At 37.3% G+C, this 23,297-nt stretch overlaps 1 protein-coding gene across 1 annotated transcript in view; it reads left to right on the forward strand.

Annotated features, from left to right (window-relative positions):
* The window catches only part of LOC147571447 (EF-hand calcium-binding domain-containing protein 13-like), a 157,988-nt gene that overhangs the window by 15,294 nt on the left and 119,397 nt on the right, over nucleotides 1-23,297 (forward strand). The window contains 5 exon segments of the mRNA XM_086696415.1: nucleotides 6,673-6,803; nucleotides 7,597-7,679; nucleotides 10,247-10,390; nucleotides 18,873-18,922; nucleotides 18,924-18,948. Coding sequence (XP_086552541.1) covers nucleotides 6,673-6,803; nucleotides 7,597-7,679; nucleotides 10,247-10,390; nucleotides 18,873-18,922; nucleotides 18,924-18,948 — 433 coding nt within the window.

Raw genomic sequence — 23,297 nt, forward strand, 5'->3', positions numbered from 1 at the left:
CGTGAATTGGAGCTCCTCATGGGGTTCTGTGCTGACAGCTCAGATTCAGATTCTGTGTCTCCCTCTCTCTCTCTGCCCCTCCCTCAATCATGCTCTCTCTCTCTCTCTCAAAAATAAACATTAAAAAAAAAACACGTATTGAGGGGTGCCTGGGTGGCTCAGTTGGTTAAGTGACTGACGTTCGCTCAGGCCGTGATCCCATGGTTCATGGGTTTGAGCCCCGTGTTGCTCTCTGTGCTGACAGCTCAGAGCCTGGAGCCTGCGTTGGATTCAGTGTCTCCCTCTGTCTCTGCCCCTCCCCCGCTCACTCTCTGTGTCTCTCTCTCTCAAAAATAAACAAACATTAAAAAAATTAAAAAAACAAAAAATATTTATTGAAATTTATTTTGTCTAATATGAATATAGCTAGATTTGCCCTCTTTTGGTTTCCATTTTCATGGAATATCTTTTTCCATCCCTTCACTTTCAGTCTATAAGTGTCCTTAAAGCTGCAGGGAGTCTCTAGGAGGCAGCAGATATTTGGGTCTTTTTTTTTTTTTTTTTCTTTTAATCTATTCAGCCACTCTGTCTTTTGATTGGAGAATTTAGTCCATTTACATTGAAGGTGATTATTGATAGGTATGGATTTACTATTGCCATTTTGTTGCTTGTTTTCTGGCTTGGTTGCTTGTTTTCTTTGTTCCTTTCTTCCTCTTACTCTCTCCCTTTGTGATTTGATGATTTTCCCTAGTGATATACTTAAAATTATATTTTTTAACTTTTAAGTAATCTTTACAACCAATGTGGGGCTCAAACTTACAACCTCGAGATCAAGAGTCACATGTTCCACTGACTGAGCCAGCCAGGTGCCCTTCTAGTGATATACTTTGATTCCTTTCTTTTTATCTTTTGTATATTTACTGTAGGTTTTTGCTTTGTGGTTACCATAAGGCTTATATAAAACATCTTATAAGCCTATTTTAAACTGGTAACAACTTAACTTCAAATGTATACAAAAGTTCAGCATTTTTACACCTCACTCTCATTTTGTTTTTGATGTCACCACTTACGTCTTTTTATATTTGTGTATCCATTAACAGATTATTGTTGTTATAGTTGTTTTAATACATTTATCTTTTAACCTATATGTGAGTTATATGTGATTTACCTTCCACCATTACAAGATGTCAGTATTCCGAATTTAACTATATGTTTACCTCTACCAGTGAGATTTACACTTTCATTTGTTTTCATGTTACTAATTAGCATCCTTTCATTTTAGCTTGAAGAACTCCCTTTAACATTTCTTTTTTCTTTTTTAATGTTTATTTATTATTTTTGAGAGAGAGAGAGAGAGAGAGAGAGAGAGAGACAGACAGTGTGAGCAAGGGAAGGGCAGAGAGAGAGGGAGACACAGAATCTAAAACAGGCTCCAGGCTCTGAGCTTTGAGCACAGAACCTGACGTGGGGCTCGAATTCACGAGCTATGCGATCGTGACCTGAGCTGAAGGTGGACGTTCAACCGACTGAGCCATCCCGGCACCCCCACTTTAACATTTCTTATAAGGTCAGTCTATCTAGTGTGATGAACTCCTTTAGCCTTTTTTTTTTTTTTTTGTCTGGGAAACTATCTGTCTTTCAGTTCTGTAGGACAGCTTTGGGGGGTAGAGTACTCTTGGTTGGCAGGTTTTTGTTTTTGGTATTTTTTGCCCCCAGGATTTTAAATATACCATACCACTGCCTTCTGGCCTGCAAGGTTGCTGCTGACAAATCTGGTGATAATCTCATGGAGAATCCCACTATTCCTTTATGTTCAGTGACAAAAGGCAAAATAATTATTTCTAGAACATCGCAATAAAACTTGTCACCTAGGAAGGAATGGGAGATGGTGGAAGTGTTCCTTTACATTCTTTCATTAGCACTGTAAAACTAGGTTACCTGGGAGACACAATGCCCTAGAAGAATAGGGTACAGAACAAATGTTTTCACTTATTCATTATTTATAGTAAGTCATCCCAATTCTGTAAAATGTTTGAGGCAGCTCATAACATAAACACACTTATACTTTAGAAAAATAATAAAGGATTTGAAAAATCATGTAGTAATGTGGAAATCATAATTGTTCCAGAAATATGAAGATCTCAATGGAGATATATGGGTAGAGGATGGGTGATATAAAGTAGCAGTAGATTCTAGATTATGACTCACTTGTGTGTTATAAAATCAACTTAGGAGGTCACTAACTGGTATTTTGTTTAAAAAGAAATTCGAATAGTATTGAAGACACTAGAGTGTTTTTCACATAATAAGTATTACTTTGCGAACTTACTTCAGTTCTCTCTCTTTGTATACGTGTACTACATCTCAATAGAAATGTATTTTATACTCTGGGTCATAATCAAAAGAGTTAAAGTCATTCCCTGTGTGAGTGGAGGACTGCAGAGGAGACTAATAATAGGGCAGATTCAGGGGGGCTAAGAGCAAGGTAATGGCGCTCCGAGGGCAGGAATTCATGGGATTGGACTTAAAGGGATAGAGAGTCAAAAGGGCAAGGTACCTGCTAAGGAAGGGCAGTGAGGTAGGTGCATGATAAAAATTACCTCTATATCACAATTTTGCTTGGGGCCAAATTCATCTGAAGATGTTATAGATTCAATCCATTCATTGTCCTTCGTATTACTTAAGTAGCCCTTGTATAGCAGGTTACTCTAAAAAGAAGGAGCCACTTCTGCTAAAGAGCTTTTAGTTTTGCTTTTAGTTCCTTTATAAGGAAGAATAAGGTATTTCTTATAAAATACTGAGTTATAGACCAATTGATGGGAGTTCTGAATAGGAACAAGCCTGTGGTTGTTTGCATAGCGACTATCAAATTTATCTACACGTTAAAATCACCTGGCTATCTTTTTTAAGTTTTAATTTGAATTCCAGTTAACATATAGTATAATATTGGTTTTAGGTGTACAATTTAGTGGTTCAACCCTTAATCTGTTGAAGTTAATCTGATCAAGTCTTTAAAATTCTACAACCATGGTGATATAATTAGCAAAATCCAGACTGTGGAAAATCTATAGGACAAATTGCCTGGCAATAGTGATAATGAGGATGATAAAAGACATGGAAAAAGAGCCTATAGGTAAAAAAGAGATCTAAATAAGACACATCAATCAACAAACTGTAATGGTGACCTTCCTGAATCCTGATGCAGCGTGTTAATAAATTTTGACATTTACGAAACAATTGGAAATTTGAACACTGATCATGTTTGATGATACTAAGAAATTATTGTTAACTTTTAGGGTGTCATAATTGTGTTTTAAGTGTGTTTTTTTTTAAAAGAAAAAACACCTTGGGGCACCTGGGTGGCTTAGTCAGTTAAGCGTCTGACTTCTGCTCAGGTCATGATCTCGCAGTTTGTGAGTTCGAGCCCTGCGTTGGGAGCCTGGGGCCTGCTTCGGATTCTGTCTGTCTTTCTCTCTCTCTCTCTCTCTCTCTGCCCCTCCTCTGCTTGTGCTCTGCCTCTCTCAAAAATAAACATTAAAAATTTTTTTTCAAAAATAAAAGAAAAAACACCTTGTAGAAATTAATATTAAAATTTTCACTCATGAAATAATATGATGTTGGAATTTGCTTCAAAATAATAAGAAACGGGAGTAGGGATATAGCTGAAATAGGATTGGCTATTATTGAAGCTGGGTGATGGGTACATGGGAAGCTTGTCACATTATTCTTTTTAACGTCTATTTATTTTTGAGAGCCAGAGACAGAGCATGAGTGGGGGAGGGACAGAGAGAGAGGGAGACACAGAATCTGAAGCAGGCTCCAGACCCTGAGCTGTCAGCACAGAGTCCAATGCGGGGCTCCAGCCCATGAACCATGAGATCATGATCTGAACCAAAGTCAGACACTTAACCGACTGAGCCACCCAGTCGCCCCAATCATCGCATTAGTCTGTCTACTTTTGTATATGCTTGAGATTTTCTATAGATAAGAGATGAAAAAAAGAAAAAGTAAGAAAAAAAGCAACTCAGGAATTATTCCAATTTTCTGTGCAATTTAGGTATGAAACATCAATATTCCTCTGTGGAGAAGAGAAATCCTCCGATTTTTCAGGAGAGAAAAAGTTCAGAAGAAAGAAAAGTTTACAAGTACAGTTGCATACTGAAAGAACTGAGGTACTTATGATCTGAAAATATTTTACTTTTGAGCGTTGTTTTTAGCTTTCAAACATTCCATCACATTTTAGTCCAAGTATTGAAATGTCACATCAATCAAAATCATTTTTTTTTTTTTTTTGAGAGAAGAGAGAGAGTGCGAGCAGGGGAAAGGGGCAGAGGGGCAGAGGAAAAGGGAGAGAGAGAATCCTAAGCAGGCTCCACACCCAGCATAGAGCCTGACATGGACTTGATCTCATGACCATGAGATCATGACCTTAACTGAAATTCGTGCAGACACTTAACCTACTGAGCCACCTAGGTACCCCTGAAATGTCACAATCTTAAATATTTCTTCTTTCTCTTCCTTCCCCTGTTCCTCCTCTTTTTCTTCTTTTTCTTCTTCCTCCTCCTCCTCCTCCTCCTTTTTTTTTTTTTTTTTTTACAAAAAATGTAACAAGGAACCCATTCAGAAGAATATGACATTTTCCCCTTCCTTCTCCATTAGATCTTTATTTTTATTACTTTGCTCTCTGTTAACACTTCTGCTGTTGTAACAGTGACCCTGAGCATTCCTTGGCTGTGGCAGCATAACTTTAATCTTGGCCCCCATCTTGCTCTGTATATGGTCTTCTCCCCTGTGTTTATATCTCAAGTCTCCTTCCATTTTTATAAACACTTCATTGTATATCTCATCTTGAGATCCTTAACTTTGTTCCCTCTCCACAGACCTTTTATCCAAATAAAGTCACATATACAGGTTCCAAGGAGTAGGATATGGACATATCTTTTTGGGGCCACCATTCAGCCTGCCTCATTCACTATATGATGTACTTAGATATACTGTCTATCTCATCTGGGTAATTTCTCCCATCTGCTTTCTAGTTTATCTTTCTCCAGCTGAATCTAATCTCTAGTTTAAACTGTCTATTGAGAATTTAATTTCAGTGCCTATATTTTTTACCTCTAGAAACTTTATTTGGTTCTTCTTTTTTTTCAATTAAAAAAAATTTTTTTAACGTTTATTTATTTTTGAGACAGAGCAAGACAGAGCACGAACGGGGGAGGGTCAGAGAGAGAGGGAGGCACAGAATCTGAAACAGGATCCAGGCTCTGAGTTGTCAGCACAGGGCCCGATGCGGGGCTGGAACTCACGGACCGCGAGATCATGACCTGAGCCGAAGTCGGACGCTCAGCCGACCGAGCCACCCAGGCGCCCCTGGTTCTTCTTTCTAAAAAGAATTTTTTTTAACATTTATTTATTTTTGAGAGACAGAGAGAGACAGAGCATGAGCAGGGGAGAGGCAGAGAGAGAGGGAGACACAGAATCTGAAGCAGGCTCCAGGCTCTGAGCTTTGAGCACAGAGCCTGACGCGGGGCTCGAACTCACAAACCGCCAGATCATGACCCGAGCCGAAGTCAGACGCTCAACCGACTGAGCCACCCTGGCACCCCCATTTGGTTCTTCTTATAATCTGCCTTATGTCATGTTTTTTGGTCATGTTCTTTAGTTGTTTCAAGACTGATACCTGATAAAGATAATATAAAGTCCCTGGGGGATCTAAGTCTTCTGTTTATTGCTTTGTCTGCTTCTTACTCATTAACTTATGTCCTTGGGTACTTTGTACTTTTTGTTTATTTTCTCATATATTGTTGATCTAAATCTGTGGGAATCTCACGTGAGTCTGGATCTAGAGTATTCTCCTCCAAGAGAATTTGAATTCTCTTCTGCACTGCACTTCAGAGATGTGATGAACATGGGACAACTTTAAATGACTTTTTTGGTTTCTGTGCTCCTACCCCACATATTTAGTGTAGATCTGAGTTCTGTACTCATGTGTGGGTAGATCTATCACCATAACTAATCCAGAGGAGTACTCTTTCTTCTCTCTCTCTCTCTCTCTCTTTTTTTCCAGCCTGGAGCTGAGACAAAGACAGATTTTACTCTGCATACTTCTGTGCTTCAAAGGGGGCCTAGACTCCATGTAAACAAGGTTCTAGACTCCACGTAAAATTGAAGACACCCATTATTACAGTCCTCGTTTTCTAAAGTGATGCTTTTCTGTCTACCCAGCTACTTGCCACTTTTGAATCATGCTTATGCATACATGTTAAGTGGATAATTTTCTCAATCATGAGGATGATTTAAAGCATGAGTACCTGTGTTATTTGAAGAACTGTGTTGATTCTCCACATTATTTTGCTCATATAGTCAAAGCCCATATATGTAGCCTAGAATCTGGTGGTCTTCTCTTCACTATACCATAGATTTGTCCTGCTTTGTGAAATCCACTATTTTAAATTGACACGACATTAATTAGATGATTTAGTTGCATACTTAGAAAGACATGACTCTGCAAAAAAAATTCCATAGTTTATTTAAAATTTTAGTGTATGTAAACTCTAATTCCATTACAAAAAGCAATTTTACATCAGTGAGGAACCCAGATATGATTAGCTGTCTTTTTAAGAGGTTTATTTTCCAGTAATGCTGGCTTACCAGTGTGATCTCAGGCACCCACATTCCTGCATTTGGCTCTAGATTGCCTCTTCCTCAGTGAAGCTGTTGAAGGAGAAGATGACTAAGAAAGAAAGGTCTTCACTCAAGTTTCCGAATCAGTACAGTGTTCACAAGGCTTTATCACCCCTTTGTACATCTTCCTCAGTTATTCGGTATTTAAATCATTGTTTTTTTCCCTTAAATGTTGCATTAAGATTTGGGTTTTTCTTTCCAGAATCATCTATCATTTCCACATAAAGTATGCAAAATAGTTTGTGCAAACTAAGACTATGCTCTAGGGAGGGTGGCGTAGAGCTAACTAAGATCACTGTATGTGGAATTCACAAACTTAACGTTGAGTCCTTATCGACCTCCCTTGCTAGCTTAGGCTCTTGTACAATTCACTTTCTATCTCTGGGCCTCAGTCTCCACATCTGTACAAGAATCTTGTACTAGACGGACCCTTGAGATTCCTTCTAACACTAACATTCTATGATTTGAGTTATTTACGTGTTAGGGGATTAGATAAGTCATCTTTTCAAAAAATTTTTACTGACAGGTTGTGGCATCTGGGATTCTTTGCTATTTAAAGATACTCTTGTTTTTCCTTACTATAATAACTTTCTATAAAATTTGCTGTGACTTGAATTAAGAGTAGCAAAAATTGGACGACAGCCAAAGGATAGTGAATCATGGGCACTACTTACTGACCAGGGTAAATTCTGCTCCATAGAGAGATGTCTAAAAGAAGCAAGGTGGGAATTCTGGGATGAAGAGTATATAATTCACTGTCACTTGGATGGTCTTTCAATAAAGGTTTTTATGGAGTAAGAGACTGGAGAATCTCAAACTGTTGATAGGCTTGCTAGTATTTTAATGGAAAAATGGCATAAATACTTTGTGTGTGTGGTGTTTTGTTTTGTTTCGTTTTTGTGCTGCTTTCTAATGTGGCTGTTTCTTTGACAGGGAAAGGGAAATGCTTTCTAGCCTCTGCAAGACATCATGTAATGAAGTACCTCAAGGACACTGACACTCACAAGAATTAAGCGGTAATAATGGATTCTAGAACTTCGTGAATAAATTCCCTGATTGTGTACATTTTAGAAATTGTTTCCGTGATTAGTGTCGCTTTCTTTACTCCTAATGGCATATGGTATCAACTAATATTACATGATGTGACAAATGCTGTAGTCTGTGAGTAAGCATGAGCAAACTAGGTAAAATAAGTATTCATAAATATCTTTTTTTAGAAATATCTTCTGTCATATTGATAGGCAAAATGTAACATATGTGCTTATTTTAGTTAAAATATTTCGGGAAAAAAGTCTGACTATTACATCCAACGAATATATTAGTAAGCACTAGAGTCACTGATTTTACTAGGATTTAGTTCTTGGTACATAGTACCCTTCGCTTCTTTTTTTTCCCCCTTCGCTTCTTGACACTGAACTCTCCCGTATCTTGGGCCTCTTCTTTATATTTATGGAGTCATTTAGCACATTTTTCCTTTCTGATCATCATATTAGGCATCTTTTTATTTATTTATTTTTTTTCATAAGTAATCTCTGTGCTCAACGTGGGCCTTAAACTCACAACCCTGAGATCAGAAGTTGCGTGTTCTACTAACTGAGCCAGCCAGGTGCCCCTATGTTAGGCATCTTTTCTTTTTCTTTAAATTTTTAAGGTTTATTTATGTTTGAGAGAGAGAGAGAGAGAGACAGACAGAACGTGAGCAGGGGAGGGGCAGAGAGTGAGGGAGACACAGAATCGTAAGCAGGCCCCAGGCTCTGAGCTGTCAGCACACAGCCCAATGTGGGGCTTGAACTCACGAACCACGAGATTATCACCTGAGCTGCAGTCGGATGCTTAATCAACTGACTCACCCACGTGCCCCAGACATCTTTTATCCTCCAGTTTTATTGGGATATAATTAAGATGTAGCACTGTGTAAGTTTAAGGTGTATAGCATAATGACTTGACTTACATATATTGTCAGATGATTACCACAGTAAGTTTAATTAATATCCATCATCTCATATAGATACAGAAAAAAAGGAAAAAAAGTTTTCCTCACGAGGAGAACTGTTAGGATTGTAAACAACATCCATAGCCTTCCCTATTTTCTCATTGGAGAAGATTCCCTTTCATGTCACTAATCCCTTCACTCTTAATTTTCTTCCATTGAATTTTCTTCTGCTTCCTCAGGGACTGTGTCAGTATTATACTGTATGTTTTTCAAAGAAGCTTCTTTTTTTTTTTTTTAATTTTTTTTTTTTCAACGTTTATTTATTTTTGGGACAGAGAGAGACAGAGCATGAACGGGGGAGGGGCAGAGAGAGAGGGAGACACAGAATCGGAAACAGGCTCCAGGCTCTGAGCCATCAGCCCAGAGCCCGACGCCGGGCTCGAACTCACGGACCGCGAGATCGTGACCTGGCTGAAGTCGGACGCTTAACCGACTGCGCCACCCAGGCGCCCCCAAAGAAGCTTCTTGAAAGAGTTGGTTTCCTTAATTATTTATTTACTTCCCATTTCACTGAAACCTGGTTTCCACCCCTAATACTCTACTAAAACTCCTGTTATTAAAGCCATCGTGGGGCGCCTGGGTGGCTCAGTCGGCTAAGCGTCCAACTTCGGCCCAGGTCATGATTTTGCAGTTCATGGGTTCGAGCCTCACATAGGTTGTACTGACAGCTCAGAGCCTGGAGCCTGCTTCAGATTCTCTGTCTCCAGCTCTCTCTCTGCCCCTCCCCAGCTTGCACTCTGTTTTTCTCTCTCTCTCAAGAATAGATAAACATTAAAAACAAAAACAAAAACATTGTTACCAATATGTTAGTCTTTCTCTGGTATTTAGCACTGTCATCTAGCACCTCTTTTTCTGAAAACTAAGGGTAGTACCCACTGAACTAAATTCAGTTTAATTCAACAGACATTTTTTGAGGATCTGTTCTGAAGTAGACACTGGCACTTGAAGAATGAAAAACCTTGCCCCCTAGAGCCTGATAGTTGAGTGAGGGATATTGACATGCAAGCAATCACAATACCAATGGCTTTGTCTGAGATATGTACCGAGTGATAATGGGAGCATGGAAGAAGGATTTAAACATTCCCAGGGAAAATTGTGACTGCCTTTGCTATGTGAGCTTTGCATGACTTTTCTCAGTTTCTGAGAGTTGTTTAGGAAACCTGTAGACTTGGAGGTCATTTACTCTAGACATACCTAAATAAATCATGAGATTGATTTAAAAAATTTTTTTTCTCAACGTTTATTTATTTTTGGGACAGAGAGAGACAGAGCATGAATGGGGGAGGGGCAGAGAGAGAGGGAGACACAGAATCGGAAACAGGCTCCAGGCTCCGAGCCATCAGCCCAGAGCCTGACGCGGGGCTCGAACTCCCGGACCGCGAGATCGTGACCTGGCTGAAGTCGGACGCTTAACCGACTGCGCCACCCAGGCGCCCCTTGAGATTGATTTTAAAGCAAAGAATTAGAACACAAAGACTTGCTCCTCTTTCTTCCTTTACTGATCATTGTTTTTTCATTGGGAGAGAGTGTAGCGGGGATGACGATAATTATTCGTTTGAATTAATTAACCGTTTTGTCGTGTGTATTTAGCACTTCAGAAGGCCTGTAAAAGTTTTAGCAAAATTCAAAGTGGTAAAATTTATGTGAATGATCTGCCAACGATCCATCACACCTTGAAGATTTTTATAAGTGCTTCGGAAATGCAAAAGGCACTAAAGACTGTTGCTATTGATGGTAAGTTTTGTGTTTTCATTATTAGTTTAAGGTTTGCAAACATGGATGTAAGTTATATGTTGGTCAGATTAATTACAAATCATAGGAAAGCTAAGCTTTATAATATGTCCTAAAAACGTTTTTTGCACCTTTACGATAATATTAAAAAATTGGGCCTCCAGTATAATTGGATTGATTGATTACCAGATTTGATTATGACATACTTTCATCAACATCTGATATTTTTAGACTTTTAATTTTTGCTACTTGCATACGATAGGGAAGATTTCTTAAGGCAAAGTGTTTGAGTATAAAAGACCAGATTAATATATTTAACTATGTTAAAATTAAGAACTTTTATTTATCAAAAGACACTTTAAAGTAAAAAGACAAGTTATGAACTTGGAAATATTTGCAATTCACAGAAGTGACAAAGGATTAGTTTTCAGAATGTGTAAAGAACTCATAGAAATTAGTAACAAACAATGGAATGGAAAAGTGAGTAAGACTCACGGATAAGAATATCACATACAAGAAAATATATGTAGCCAATAATCATATAAAAATATTTTCCATCCTCAGTAGTCAAAAAAATGCAAATCAAAATCCTAATAATTTTATTTTAAAACATCTGGAAAAGTAATTGTTCTTTTGTTGTCAGTGTCCAATACTTTAATCAAAGAGGTAAATAATAGAGAACTGATTACATTTACAGATCATTCCAAGCTTATTAAGGAGGAGAGATAAGTTTAGAATAAAAATGGTATAGGTAAGTTGAAGGATTGGTCAGAAATAAAATAAACTTAATACACACAATGGCACAGTAATACTCTGAGGTTAAAAGCATCAAGCTACTCAAATAAAAGATGTGGATTGGTTATTATAAAAAATTTGTAGATGGAGAATACTAGGAGTCAAATGGACCACCAATAGAATGTTACTTAGCAACCTAACAGGAATTGACAAGTTGCAATGGTGTCATTCGTCTATCTATCCGAGTCACCCCAACATTTTTTGAGTGCCTACTGTACACAACTTTCAGAGGGTATAAAAATAAAATAATAAATATAAATCTAACTTTTAGAAAGACTAAAAAGCAACTCTATTTTTTCTGACATGTTTATTTACCCATATGTTAATTCTCTTGACATATAATTTTTTGGGGATTTATTATTAAAATAATTATTCAAAGTGGAAATAACTTTATTCTCTGAAAGCATAGGAGAATAGAAAGGAGAAAATAAAACTTATGTGTAATCCCACTACCCAGAGCTGAACTTTGGTATTTTTACATATATTTTTCTAGGATTTTTCTAAGCATGTGTGTGCGTGTGTGTGTGTAACTGTGGTATATACATACGCATAAACACATAATTGGAAAATATATATGTTGACTCACATGCATACAATTTTGTTACCTTTTTCTATTAACTTTATATGTTAGGCAACCTTCCATGTAAACAAATATAGATCCACACTGCCTTTTTAAATATTTAATTTTTTTTTTTAACATTTATTCATTTTTGAGAGAGAGAGAGAGAGACAGAGCATGAGTGGGGGAGGGGCAGAGAGAGTGGGAGACACAGAAGCAGAAGCAGGCTCCAGGCTCTGAGCTGTCAGCACAGAGCCCGGCGTGGGGCTCGAACTCACAAACCGGGAGATCATGACCTGAGCCGAGGTTGGACGCTTAACCGACTGAGCCACCCAGGCACCCCAACACTGCCTTTTTAAATGGCTGTGCGCCGGGGTCCAGCCCCAGCAGGTCCAGGGGTTCCCGAAGGATGCACGGCGTCGGCGAAAATAACAAATGGACACGGACAACAACAGTGTGTTAGACTGGCCGCTTTATTGCGGCAAACGTGGCATTATATTTGTTAGCAATTTCCTTGTAGCGTGCGTCATCTATGTTTCTTGGCTTTACCTATTTCTAAAAATGTTCCTTTGTGTAATCACCCATTAAGGGACAACATGGTTATTTTCTTGTAACGTTACAAGAAATTGATTAATTTCTTCATATTATTTTCATTATGTATCTACGTTTATTTATAGTCTATAAAGCGTTTGCTTTGCTATTTTCATGAAAGGTCATCTATCTCTCAACACCTCAAGTGGAACATTTACAGGGACATGACTTCTTAATTGTTTCTTTGAACCATTTGCGTATAAGGAACAAAAGTTATTCGCTTTGGTCTGGGGTGCCGGGAGGGAGCCAAGAGGGCCCTGGGAACCCACGCCTTCTGCGCTCCCAGGGAGACAATGTATACCTAGGAACTAATGAACCCTTCTGTACCGTAACCCACCAGGTCCAGTTATCATCTGGAATGCCTCCTGGGGGCCAAGTGGGCCTAGGGGTTGGAGTAATTTGTATCCATAGATACATTCCTTTGTTGCCAGGGTGGGGATTTCAAATCCATTTGTCCCCCTCCCTGGCTGGGAAATATATGGGGCTATCCTTCCTTTAGGTAGAGGAGTCTTTACAGGGGGTGGCAAGGGCTGGATGTAGGCCCGCATAATTTCCCTGCGGAATCTTCTTTCTTTCCCCCGTGGTCCTTTTCCCAGGGGGCCTGTCATGGGCAATTCCCCAACCGACAAATCCCCAGTATACTTTCATTGGTAGGGGGGCTGCCCTGACCAATGCTAAGGCCAAATTACATAAAAGCAGGGGTACAAGAAGCTTCACTGTCGGTGGGCCACCATGCAGTCCCGATCCATCCATCACCCGGGCCCTGCCATCAGGCTGGTTGGAGAGCTTGGCTTTTGGCAGCTGTGAATTATTCTGTGGAACAGGTCAAAGCACAAAAACAAATTGTTTTGAAAAATAAGCTATATAACAAATAATCTAAATAAATATGTTATTTCTAATATTTTTGCTGTTATAAGCAGGGTTTTTTCTCTTTATCTCATCAGACAAAAGATAGGTCACTAAAATTGAAATTGCTAGGTCAAAGGATGTGAACATTTTAAGGCTTTTAAGTAATACTGTTATTATAAATCTTTAGAACTTTAGATTTCAAGACTTCAGATGTAGTTTCTTCCAGTTACCTGGATTTACAGTTGGGGAAACTGAGGGACAGAAAGATAAAAGTCTACTCCAAAGCCATACAACCTATTTTATTTTATTTTATTTGTTTTTATTTTATTTTAATTCTAGTTAGTTAGCATACAGTGTTGTATTAGTTTCAGGTGTACAATATAGTGATTCAGCAATTCCCTATATTACGCAGTGCTCATCAAGATAAGTATCCTTTTCATCCCCTTCACCTATTTCATCCATCCCCTCATCCACTTTCCCTCTGGTAACCCCCAGTTTGTTCTCTATAGTTAAGAGTATGTTTGTTGGTTTGTCCTGTTCCCCACCCCCGCCCCCCACCACTTTGTTCATTTGTTTTGTTTCATAAATTCTACATGTGAGTAAAATCATATGGTATTTGTGTTTCTCTGACTGGCTTATTTCACTCAGCATTATACTCCCTAGCTCCATCCATGTTTTTGCAAATGGCAAGATCTAATTCTTTTTATGGCTGAATAATATTCCTCTGTGTGTGTGTGTGTGTGTGTGTGTGTGTGTATCACATCTTCATTCATCTGTCGATGGACATTTGGACTGCTCCCATAATTTGGCTATTTTAAATAATGCTGCAATAAACCTAGGGATGCCTATATACCTATGAATTAATGTTTATTCTTTGGGTAAATTCCCAGAGGTACAATTACTGGATCATATGGTAGTTTTAATTTTTTGAGGAATCTCCATACTGTATTCCACAGTGGCTACACCAGTTTGCATTCCCACCAACAATGCACAAGGGTTCCTTTTTTTTTTCTACATCATTGCCAACACTTGTTTTTCCTTGTGTTTTTAAATTTAGCCATTTTGATAGGTGTGAGGTGATATCTCATTGTGGTTTTGATTTGCATTTCCCTGATGATGAGTGATGTTGAACACCTTTTCATGTGTCTGTTGGCCATATGTAGGTCTTCTTTGAAGAAATGTCTGTTCCTGTCTTCTGCCCATTTAAAATGGATTATTTGTTTTTCTGGTGTTGAATTATATAAGTTCTTTATATATTTTGGATACTAACCCTTTATTGGGTATGTCATTTGCAAACATCTTACCCCATTCAGTAGGTTATTGTTTAGTTTTATTGCTTGTTTCCTTTGCTGTACCAAAGCTTTTTATTCTGTGGTAATCCCAGTAGTTTATTTTTACTTTTGTTTCCCTTGCCTCAGGAGATGTATCTAAAAAGATGTTGCTATAGCTGATGTCAGAGAAATTACTGCCTCTGCTCTCTGTTAGGATTTTTATGGTTTTAGGTCTAACATTTAAATTCTTAATCCATTTTGAACTTTTGTGTATAGTGTAAGAAAGTGGTCCAGTTTCATTCTGTTGCATGTTGCTGTCCAGTTTTCCCAACACCGTTTGTTGAAGGGACTCTCTTTTCCAAATGCATATTCTTGTCTCCTTTGTTGAAGATTAATTGGCCATTTAACTGTATGTTTACTTCTGTGTTTTCTATTCTGTTCCATTGACCTATGTGTCTATTTTTGTGCCAGTACCACACTGTTTTGATTACTACTGCTTTGTAATATAACTCGAAATCTGGAATTATGATACCTCCAGCTTTCTTTTTATTTTTGAAGGTTGTTTTGGCTATTTGGAGTCATTTCTGTTTCCATACAGATTTTAGGATTGTTAGTTCTAGTTCTGTGAAATGCTGTTGGTATTTTGATAGGGATTGCATTACATTTGTAGATTGCTTTGGGTAGTATGGATATTTTAACAATATTCTTCTAATTCGTGAGCCCGGAATGTCTTTCCATTTGTTTGTGTTATCTTCACATTCTTTCATCAATGCTTTATAGTTTTCTGAGTACAGATCTTTCACCTCCTTGCTTAAGTTTATTCTTGGTATTTTATTCTTTTTGGTGCCATTGTACATGGGATTGTTTTCTTAATTTCTCTTTCTGCTGCTTCATTATTAGTGTCCATACAAACAATTTTAGATAACATATGTTAGTTTAAATTTGTATTCCTTAATTTTTACATTGAAAAAAGTGTAGACCTATATTGAATATCTTGGTAAAAATTGCAAATACAAGAAAAAGTTTAATAACTGAATATAAAGGTTTTTTTTGTTTTAAGTTAGTATTTTTAGCTTAAAGAAGTTTACAAATTACAAAATGGAAATTATCTCTTCACCTCAATCTTTCACTACAATTCTTCATAGTACACACTGTTAATAATTTGGTAGGTAGTCTTCCTGGATATTTGTTATATACCTTTTAATTGGTCTCATATTGATTAGTGGTGAAGTTACCTCTAAAATTTTTGCTATTACAAATAATGCTATAAAGAGCATCCTTGTTCATCAATTCTTGCACATTTGTGTAAATATTTTTATAGGATAGATTTCTAGAAATGAAGAAGCTGGGTCATAGGATATGCATATACCTATAGGAACATGGTTTATGTCAAGTCATGTTATCTTGTCCAGCTTTAATGAGATATAATTGACAAATACAAATTGCATATATTTAAAGTGTACAACGTAATGATTTGATATACATATACATTGTGAAATGATTACCAGCTATCAAGTAAATAACATCTCCATCACCTCACATAGTTACCTTTTTTGTGTGTGATGAGAACACTACTCTCTTAGGATATACTCTCTCAGCAAATTTCAAAGATACAATATAGTATTATTAACTATAGTCACCATGCTGTACATCAGATTCCCAGAACTTGTTCATCTTATACCTAAAGTTTGTATCCTTTGACAAACATCTGCCCATTCCCTCCACCCTCCAGAATATGTCATATACATAGAGGTTACATTTTCTTTATTCATCTGTTGGTGAGCATTTAGGCTGTTTCCATTTCTTGGCTATTGGGCATAATGCTGCAATGTTTGAAGTGCACATAGCTCTTTGAGATAGTGCTTTTATTTCCTTTGGGTATCTATCCAAAAGTGAGCTTGCTGGATGATATGATAGTTCTGTTTTTAATTTTTAGACAAAACCTCCGTACTGTTTTTGGAATTGGCTATTTCAATGGATTTTAAATTATCTGCGTATTTTATAGTTTTATTGAGGTATATACTTGACATATTTAAAGTCTACAATTTGAAAATTTCTACATATGTATATACTTGTGAAAACTCAATCCCATTATACCCCTTGGTAAGCCCCCATTCTCTTTCCACAACCCCCCCTCACTACTTCCCAAGCAAACACTAACCTGCTTCTGTCACTACAGATTGTTTGTATTTTCTAGAACTTTATATAAATGATATCATGCAGTAAGTACTCATTTTTTTTTAGTTTGATTTCTTTCACTCAGCGTAATTATACTGAGATTCATCTATGCTTTGGTACATATCAGGTTTATTTCTTTTTATTGCTAAGCAGCGTTCTCTCTTATGGATGTACCATGATTTGTTCATCCATTCCTTAATTGATGATGTTTGGATTGTTTCTGGTTTTTGGCTATTACAAATAAAGCTGGTGTAAACATTCATTTATGTGTCTTTGTGTAGTCATATACTTTCATTTATCTTGGGTAAATACCTGATGGTAGGATAACTGGGTCATATGGTAGGTATATTTGAATTTTTTAGAAACTGCTAAACTGTGCTTGCAAAGCAGCTGAATTATTTTACATTGTTATGAACAATTTATGACAGTTTCAGATGCTCCTCATCCTTGTCAATCCTGGAATTGGTGAGCCTTTAAAAATTGTCATTCTAATAGATGTATGGTGTTTTCTCATTGTGGTTTTAATTTGCATTTCCTGAATGATCAAATGATTTTGAATATATCTTCATGTGCTTTTTTGCTACCTGTATATCTTATGCCCATTGAAAATGTGTTTGTGTTCCTACTATTGCGTTTTGAATGTATATATTCTGAATACGAGTCCTTTACTGGATATGTGAGAGAGAGCACAGGCAAGGGAGGAACAGAGAGGAAAGAGAGAATCCCAAGCAGGCTCTGCCCTGTCAGCACAGAGCCCTATGCGGGGCTTGAACTCACCAACTGTGAGATCATGACCTGAGCCCAAATCAAGAGTCGGAATTTAACCAGCTGAGCCACCCAGGCACCCCAATTTTTGAAGAATATCTTTCAACTTAAGTTCATACTTCTGAAGAAGTCTAGTCTACAACTATTTCTTGTATGGATTGTGCTCTTGATGTTTTATCTATAAGGTTTTTGTTTAAACCTAAGTCACATAGAAGTCAGAAAACAAATCAAAATAATTGATTGAAATTTGCACAGATGTTTCATTGTTTCTTTGAAGGAAAGGAGAAACCACTCTCAAGTTATGACACTGAAAAAGAAATTTCGAGGTAGACAACTTGACAAATTTTCCAATCCAGAAAGTGTTTCTGTGGTTTAGCAATGAGAACAACTAAGCCTTGTCAATTTCTCTGACAGTAGAAGCCTGCAGACCACCAGAAGCACTGAAATGTTCTTTTATAAGTTACTTTGTTCAGATTACATTAATTTAAAATGTAAATTTATAATAAGTTTCTTCCAAACACAGATAAACCCTTTCCAAATTGGCCTCATTTACTATATGAAGAGGAAAATGACGTTAGAGTTATTTAACTTGAAGAATCTTGAAAAATTCAGATGTTCCTTGACGCAGATCTATGCTTGTCTAGAAAATGAGACAGAAGAATCCTGATTCTGTGTTTTGTCACACTTTGTAAATCTGGATTTTCAGCTCTAGTTGCTCATCAGAGATGACCTGTGCATTATCATGCAGAAAAAAAAGCTCCATAATTTCAACTTCTCATTCAAACCAAGCAATAATTTCTTACTGAAATTTTCATTTGTACAATTTAGATTTCTTTCTTTCTTTTAATAAATAGGCATTACTTTTTGCACGATAAATGAGAGGATTTTTTGGGTGAAGACTTTAATATTGTGCAATATTTTGTGCATTTGTTCAATGCATTTTGTGTGTGTGTGTGTGTGTGTGTGTGTGTGTGTAATGAGAGAGAGAGAGAGAGAGAGGAAAGGAGGAGAGGAGAGAAGGAGATGGAATGATTTGAGGCAAAGCTTTCATTAGAGTCTCATCTGGATCTGTAATCTCCCCTAAAACCACTGGTATAGAGGGTCTTAGCTAGAACACAATGAAATCAGTCCTATTCTTTTCAGGTAAAACCATTATATATGTAAAATTGACAAGTTGCATGACTTTTTTGCATCTAATGACAAGTATAAAAATTAGAGCTTTGAGTAAAGAATATTGCAGTATCTTAAATTCTAGTCTATATCATTTTGATTATTGCTGGGCACTATTTACTACATAATTAAAATGTGTAATTATGTTTTATGATAGGTTTTCTTTTTACAGTCTATATTTAATGTTAGTGCTCCTCTAGACTATCAGTTAATTCTACTCACATTTTTAGTTTGCATTTTTATCTTATATTCTTAATGAGTTTGCTAATGCAGGTTTTTTCCTTCTGTTTCTGAACCATTATTATAGTTAATGGAATGCTGGATTTTTCAGATTTCCTTAAGACTGTGAATGATGTTTTGTTATTTGGTCTCCCAGGATCCAGGTAAAAAAACGATTCTTCAAAATTGCAGAAAAGAATGATTTTGATTGTCACTGATTTTAGGGTGGGATGGTTATATGGATTTATGTTTTTTTCAGATCTCTCACATAGTGTTTTCCCCTGTAGCCTAGGTTGAGAAAAATTCGACACGAGTTATTTCATAAAAGGCACTAAAAACCTGTCCACAGTATCCTAATTTTCTATCCATAATCTCCACTTTTTCCTGCATGCAACGGCTAGATTTTCTTAACACACGATTTTTGTCATATCATTCTCCTGCCCAAAAATGTAGATGCTTTTTCCTGTGATGAAATGAATGTGGTCCAAACCCTTATGCTTGACCTCCTCACCCCCTTATAATTTTTCTTGCCACTTTCCTCTTGGTAGAATCTTTTCCAGGCAAGAACCCCGTGCTCCAGTTAGAGACACAAATGTCTATACATGCCAATTTCATTCTTGTTTCCAGGCCTTTCTTTGTTCATGTGGTTTTTTTCTTTTTTCCCTTTGAAATCTCATATCTGCTTTCTTCTCCAATGTGAATAGTACTTTCTTTGCTCTCTTTGGAATCTGCTTGTATTTCTCCCTAAAAGTTTCAGACACTGATGGATCTCCTAACAACGTTTAGTTTACACTCCTGTAAATAGCAAAGAAAGTGATTGGAAGAAATATTCCTGTTACTGATAGAAACAGTGCTTCCAATATTCTGAAATCTCTAGGGTTTGTGACCTAATTTTAACAGTTCTTTGTGTTAGAACAAATCAAAACAGAAACCAGTTCCTTGGTTTTGCCATTAGGCAAGATCAAATTCCTATAATCTGTCCTTGGGGTTATATATTTCTGTCAACCAGCCTGTACTTTCTTGGAATCAAGGATATATGAATGTGATAATCTTCATATACCTGGATAAGAAGCAAGAGGCAAGAAAACTCTTTAATGTTTATTCATTAATGTAGTGAATGTTATTTAATACATTACCGTATGCATCAATTAGCAATATAGATGTGATGCTTGGCTTGCTTTCCCTCTTTGAATTTCTTCCTACTTGGCATTTTGATGAACTCCTATAGCACTGGGTTTCCTCTTTGTCTACTTGGTTTTCAGCTTATAGCTTTTTCTTGACTATAGATTTGTAAGTGTGTTTGGGTACCTAAGTACGGCCTGCTTGTCGAGCCCCAGTTGAGCTATCATGTATTCCTTTGTTTTTGAAGTTCTGGTTTTCTATTTTGACCTATTTTTTATTTATGGTCCAGTGTTCTGAGACCAACCAAGAAGTGCCAAATTTCTTTTCTTCCTCTTAAAACAGTATGCCTAATTCTCAAATACACTATTTTTAGTAAAATATCCAAGCAATATAATAGTATATAAATGTAAAATACCCTCTTTAATCCTTCCTATCTTAAAGTTAATGTTGACTTTAGCATCTTTTATTATATGCACTTATGAATGTATATAAATATTTACATATTACATATTTTGTAAGAGAAAATGAGTTATCAGTTACTAGGCAGAAGAGAACTAGAGTACCTGGGTCTTATAGAGGCAAGTGAAAAGATCAAGCATACAGGTAGAAATCAAGAGACCCTAAGAAAATAAAAGGGGAAAATATGATCATCTTATACTTTAAGAGAAAGGGATCATGCTATGTACTTTGTTGTCTAGCATGATTTTTTTTTTTTTTAACTGAGTAATATGTCTTGGAAAATTTTCCCCGTGCCAGTAAGTGTAGGTCAGCCTTTTACTTAAAAAAAAATTGTTTTTAAGTTTATTTTTATTTATTTTGAGAGAGAGAGATACAGAGCAAGTGAGGGAAGGGCAGAAAGTAAGGGAGACAGAATCCCAAGCAGGCTCCATGCTGTCAGTGCAGAGCCTGATGTGGGGCTTGATCTTAGCATCCATGAGGTCATGACCTGAGCCAAAATAAGGGGTCGGGTGCTTAACCAACTGAGCCACCGAAGTGCTCGATCCTTTTATTTTTTAATAGCTGCATGGTGTCTGAAAAATGTAGATATACTATAATTTATTTAATCCTTTATTGATTCTAATTATCTTCCTAGTATAGACACTTTCACAATGAATATCTTTTCTTATATTTCATACATATTTATTTTCACATTATAGTTTATACATGTATGCTTGTGTCCTTAAGTGCCTTTTAAGGCAAAATTAGTTGCCAATTATTAGGTAGAGGAGAACCAGAGGGACCCTATGTGTGCATTGGGGCATGCCTTCAACACTCAAACAGATAGTTTTCAACTCTTCCTTAGCCTTCATTTTCTGCGTGTGTATATCCTCAACGTAAGCCAGACCTGAGAGTTCAGAACCTACTCTGGTTTTCCTGGGTACAGACCTGTTTATGTGTGCAGCCATCTAGATGCTCAGGAATATGTTGGAACTTTTCAAAGACATCTCATTTCCCAGATTTTCCTTTTAAGCTTGTTTGCTAGCCTATTATTTGCCCCAATTGTTTTTTTTTTTTTTTAATGGCATGAATCTACATTTATTGACTTGTAAATAGGTCCATGGCATATTTTTAGTGAAAAGGCAGTATACTATATGTACTGTCTTAATTGAGTGAAATGTTCACAATCGTTGATGAACGTAAAGAGACATAGAAAGGTATCCAAGTAGGATATGAATCAAAATCCATCATTTTTTGCATGCCCTGGATGGGAAATTTGTGTTGCTTTTATCTTTCTTCTTTGTACAGTTGTGGGTTTATTTGATTTTTAAAAATCATTGTGTCGGGGCCCCTGGGTGGCTTAGTCAGTGGAGTATCTAACTCTTGATTTTGGCTCAGGTCACAATCCCAGGGTTGTGGGATCAAGCCCCAAGTCAAGCTCCACATTGAGCATGGAGCCTGCTTGGGATTCTCTCTCTCTCTCTCTCTCTCTCTCTCTCTCCCTCCCTCCCTCCCTCCCTCCCTCCCTCCCTCCCTCCGTCCCTCCCTCCCTCTGCCCCTCTCCCCTGTTCTTTCTCTCTCTCCAAAAAAAAAACTTTTTTTTTAATCTTAAAAAATATTAGTATGTCATTGGAAGAGCAGCAATAGCATTTAAGAGCCAGGCTCCTGAATCTGACTGGTTTTGGTTCATTTGTCTCAAGTTTTTACTTAAACTAATTAGTTAGTATATAGTATAATACTGGTTTCAGGAGTGGAATTTAGTGCTTCATCATTTACATGTAACATCCAGTGCTTGCTCCAACTATTACCCACCACTTCAGACAGTTATAATGTTAACTAATTGCCTCTGATTGTGTTTGAGGAGTACTTCCAGGGAAAAGGCTCTTTGCCTTGGGCAAGCTTTGAGTCCCGTCAAATAAGGCAGCTTGGCAAGTAGGGTCTTCCAGGGAGCCACAAGGCAGGTCTAATAATGAGAGTTCTTAGAGAATGGGGCTTTGAAGAAGTTCCAAACTCATTCTTCTCCATTGGCTGTCAGGCTGCTGTTTTTCATCATGAGGGTAGGCTCTTAGTTTTCAAGGCTCCTGGGAAGCTGGGATGGTAAGATGGGAATAATGGCAAGCTAAAATGCCACAAAGCTCACGATTACTGAGGTTCAGCCGTTTTTCTGAAAGAAAACACTCTTTGGATGACTCTAAGCCTTTGATTTATAGCCAGAGTTTTGAAAAAAGTTGATTCTGACAGTTTGCGTCCATGTTCTCACAGCTTTTATGGAGGAGAGGATTCTCAGAGGTCCTTCCTCTGCTACTTTTGCTCGCCTGGTCAATAACAACTGGTTGGTTGGATGAGTGAATAATGCCCAGTTCTTCCTCCATGACTGTGCAAATCTAAGAACTTGTGGATCAGTAGGCTCGTTATATCCTGAATTCCGAGAAAATGTAGTCTGACAAAAAGTGATTTGCTCTCTGAAGTGGATTATGGGAATTGTGTTTCCTTATCAAATTAAGGGGTGCGGTAGTCTGAGGATCACTTAAATTTAGCATTAGGACGCAGGTATCAATCTGTTTAGATTTTAAGGAGGACATCTGTTTAGGGAAAATTCTCTCATTAATATGAATATTTTCATTTAGCTGTGTTCTTTCCAATTCATTTTAAAAAAATCATTTATTTAGGGGCGCCTGGGTGGCGCAGTCGGTTAAGCGTCCGACTTCAGCCAGGTCACGATCTCGCGGTCCGTGAGTTGGAGCCCCGCGTCAGGCTCTGGGCTGATGGCTCAGAGCCTGGAGCCTGTTTCCGATTCTGTGTCTCCCTCTCTCTCTGCCCCTCCCCCGTTCATGCTCTGTCTCCCTCTGTCCCAAAAATAAATAAACGTTGAAAAAAAAAAAATAAAAAAATAAAAAATAAAAAAAAATTATTTATTTAAAGTCAAATTAGTTAACATACAGTGTAGTATTGG

Source organism: Puma concolor, unplaced genomic scaffold, assembly GCF_028749965.1.
Source record: "Puma concolor isolate L17-30 unplaced genomic scaffold, mPumCon1.1.hap2 unalloc_scaffold_27, whole genome shotgun sequence".
In the NCBI taxonomy this organism is placed as follows: Eukaryota; Metazoa; Chordata; class Mammalia; order Carnivora; family Felidae; genus Puma; species Puma concolor.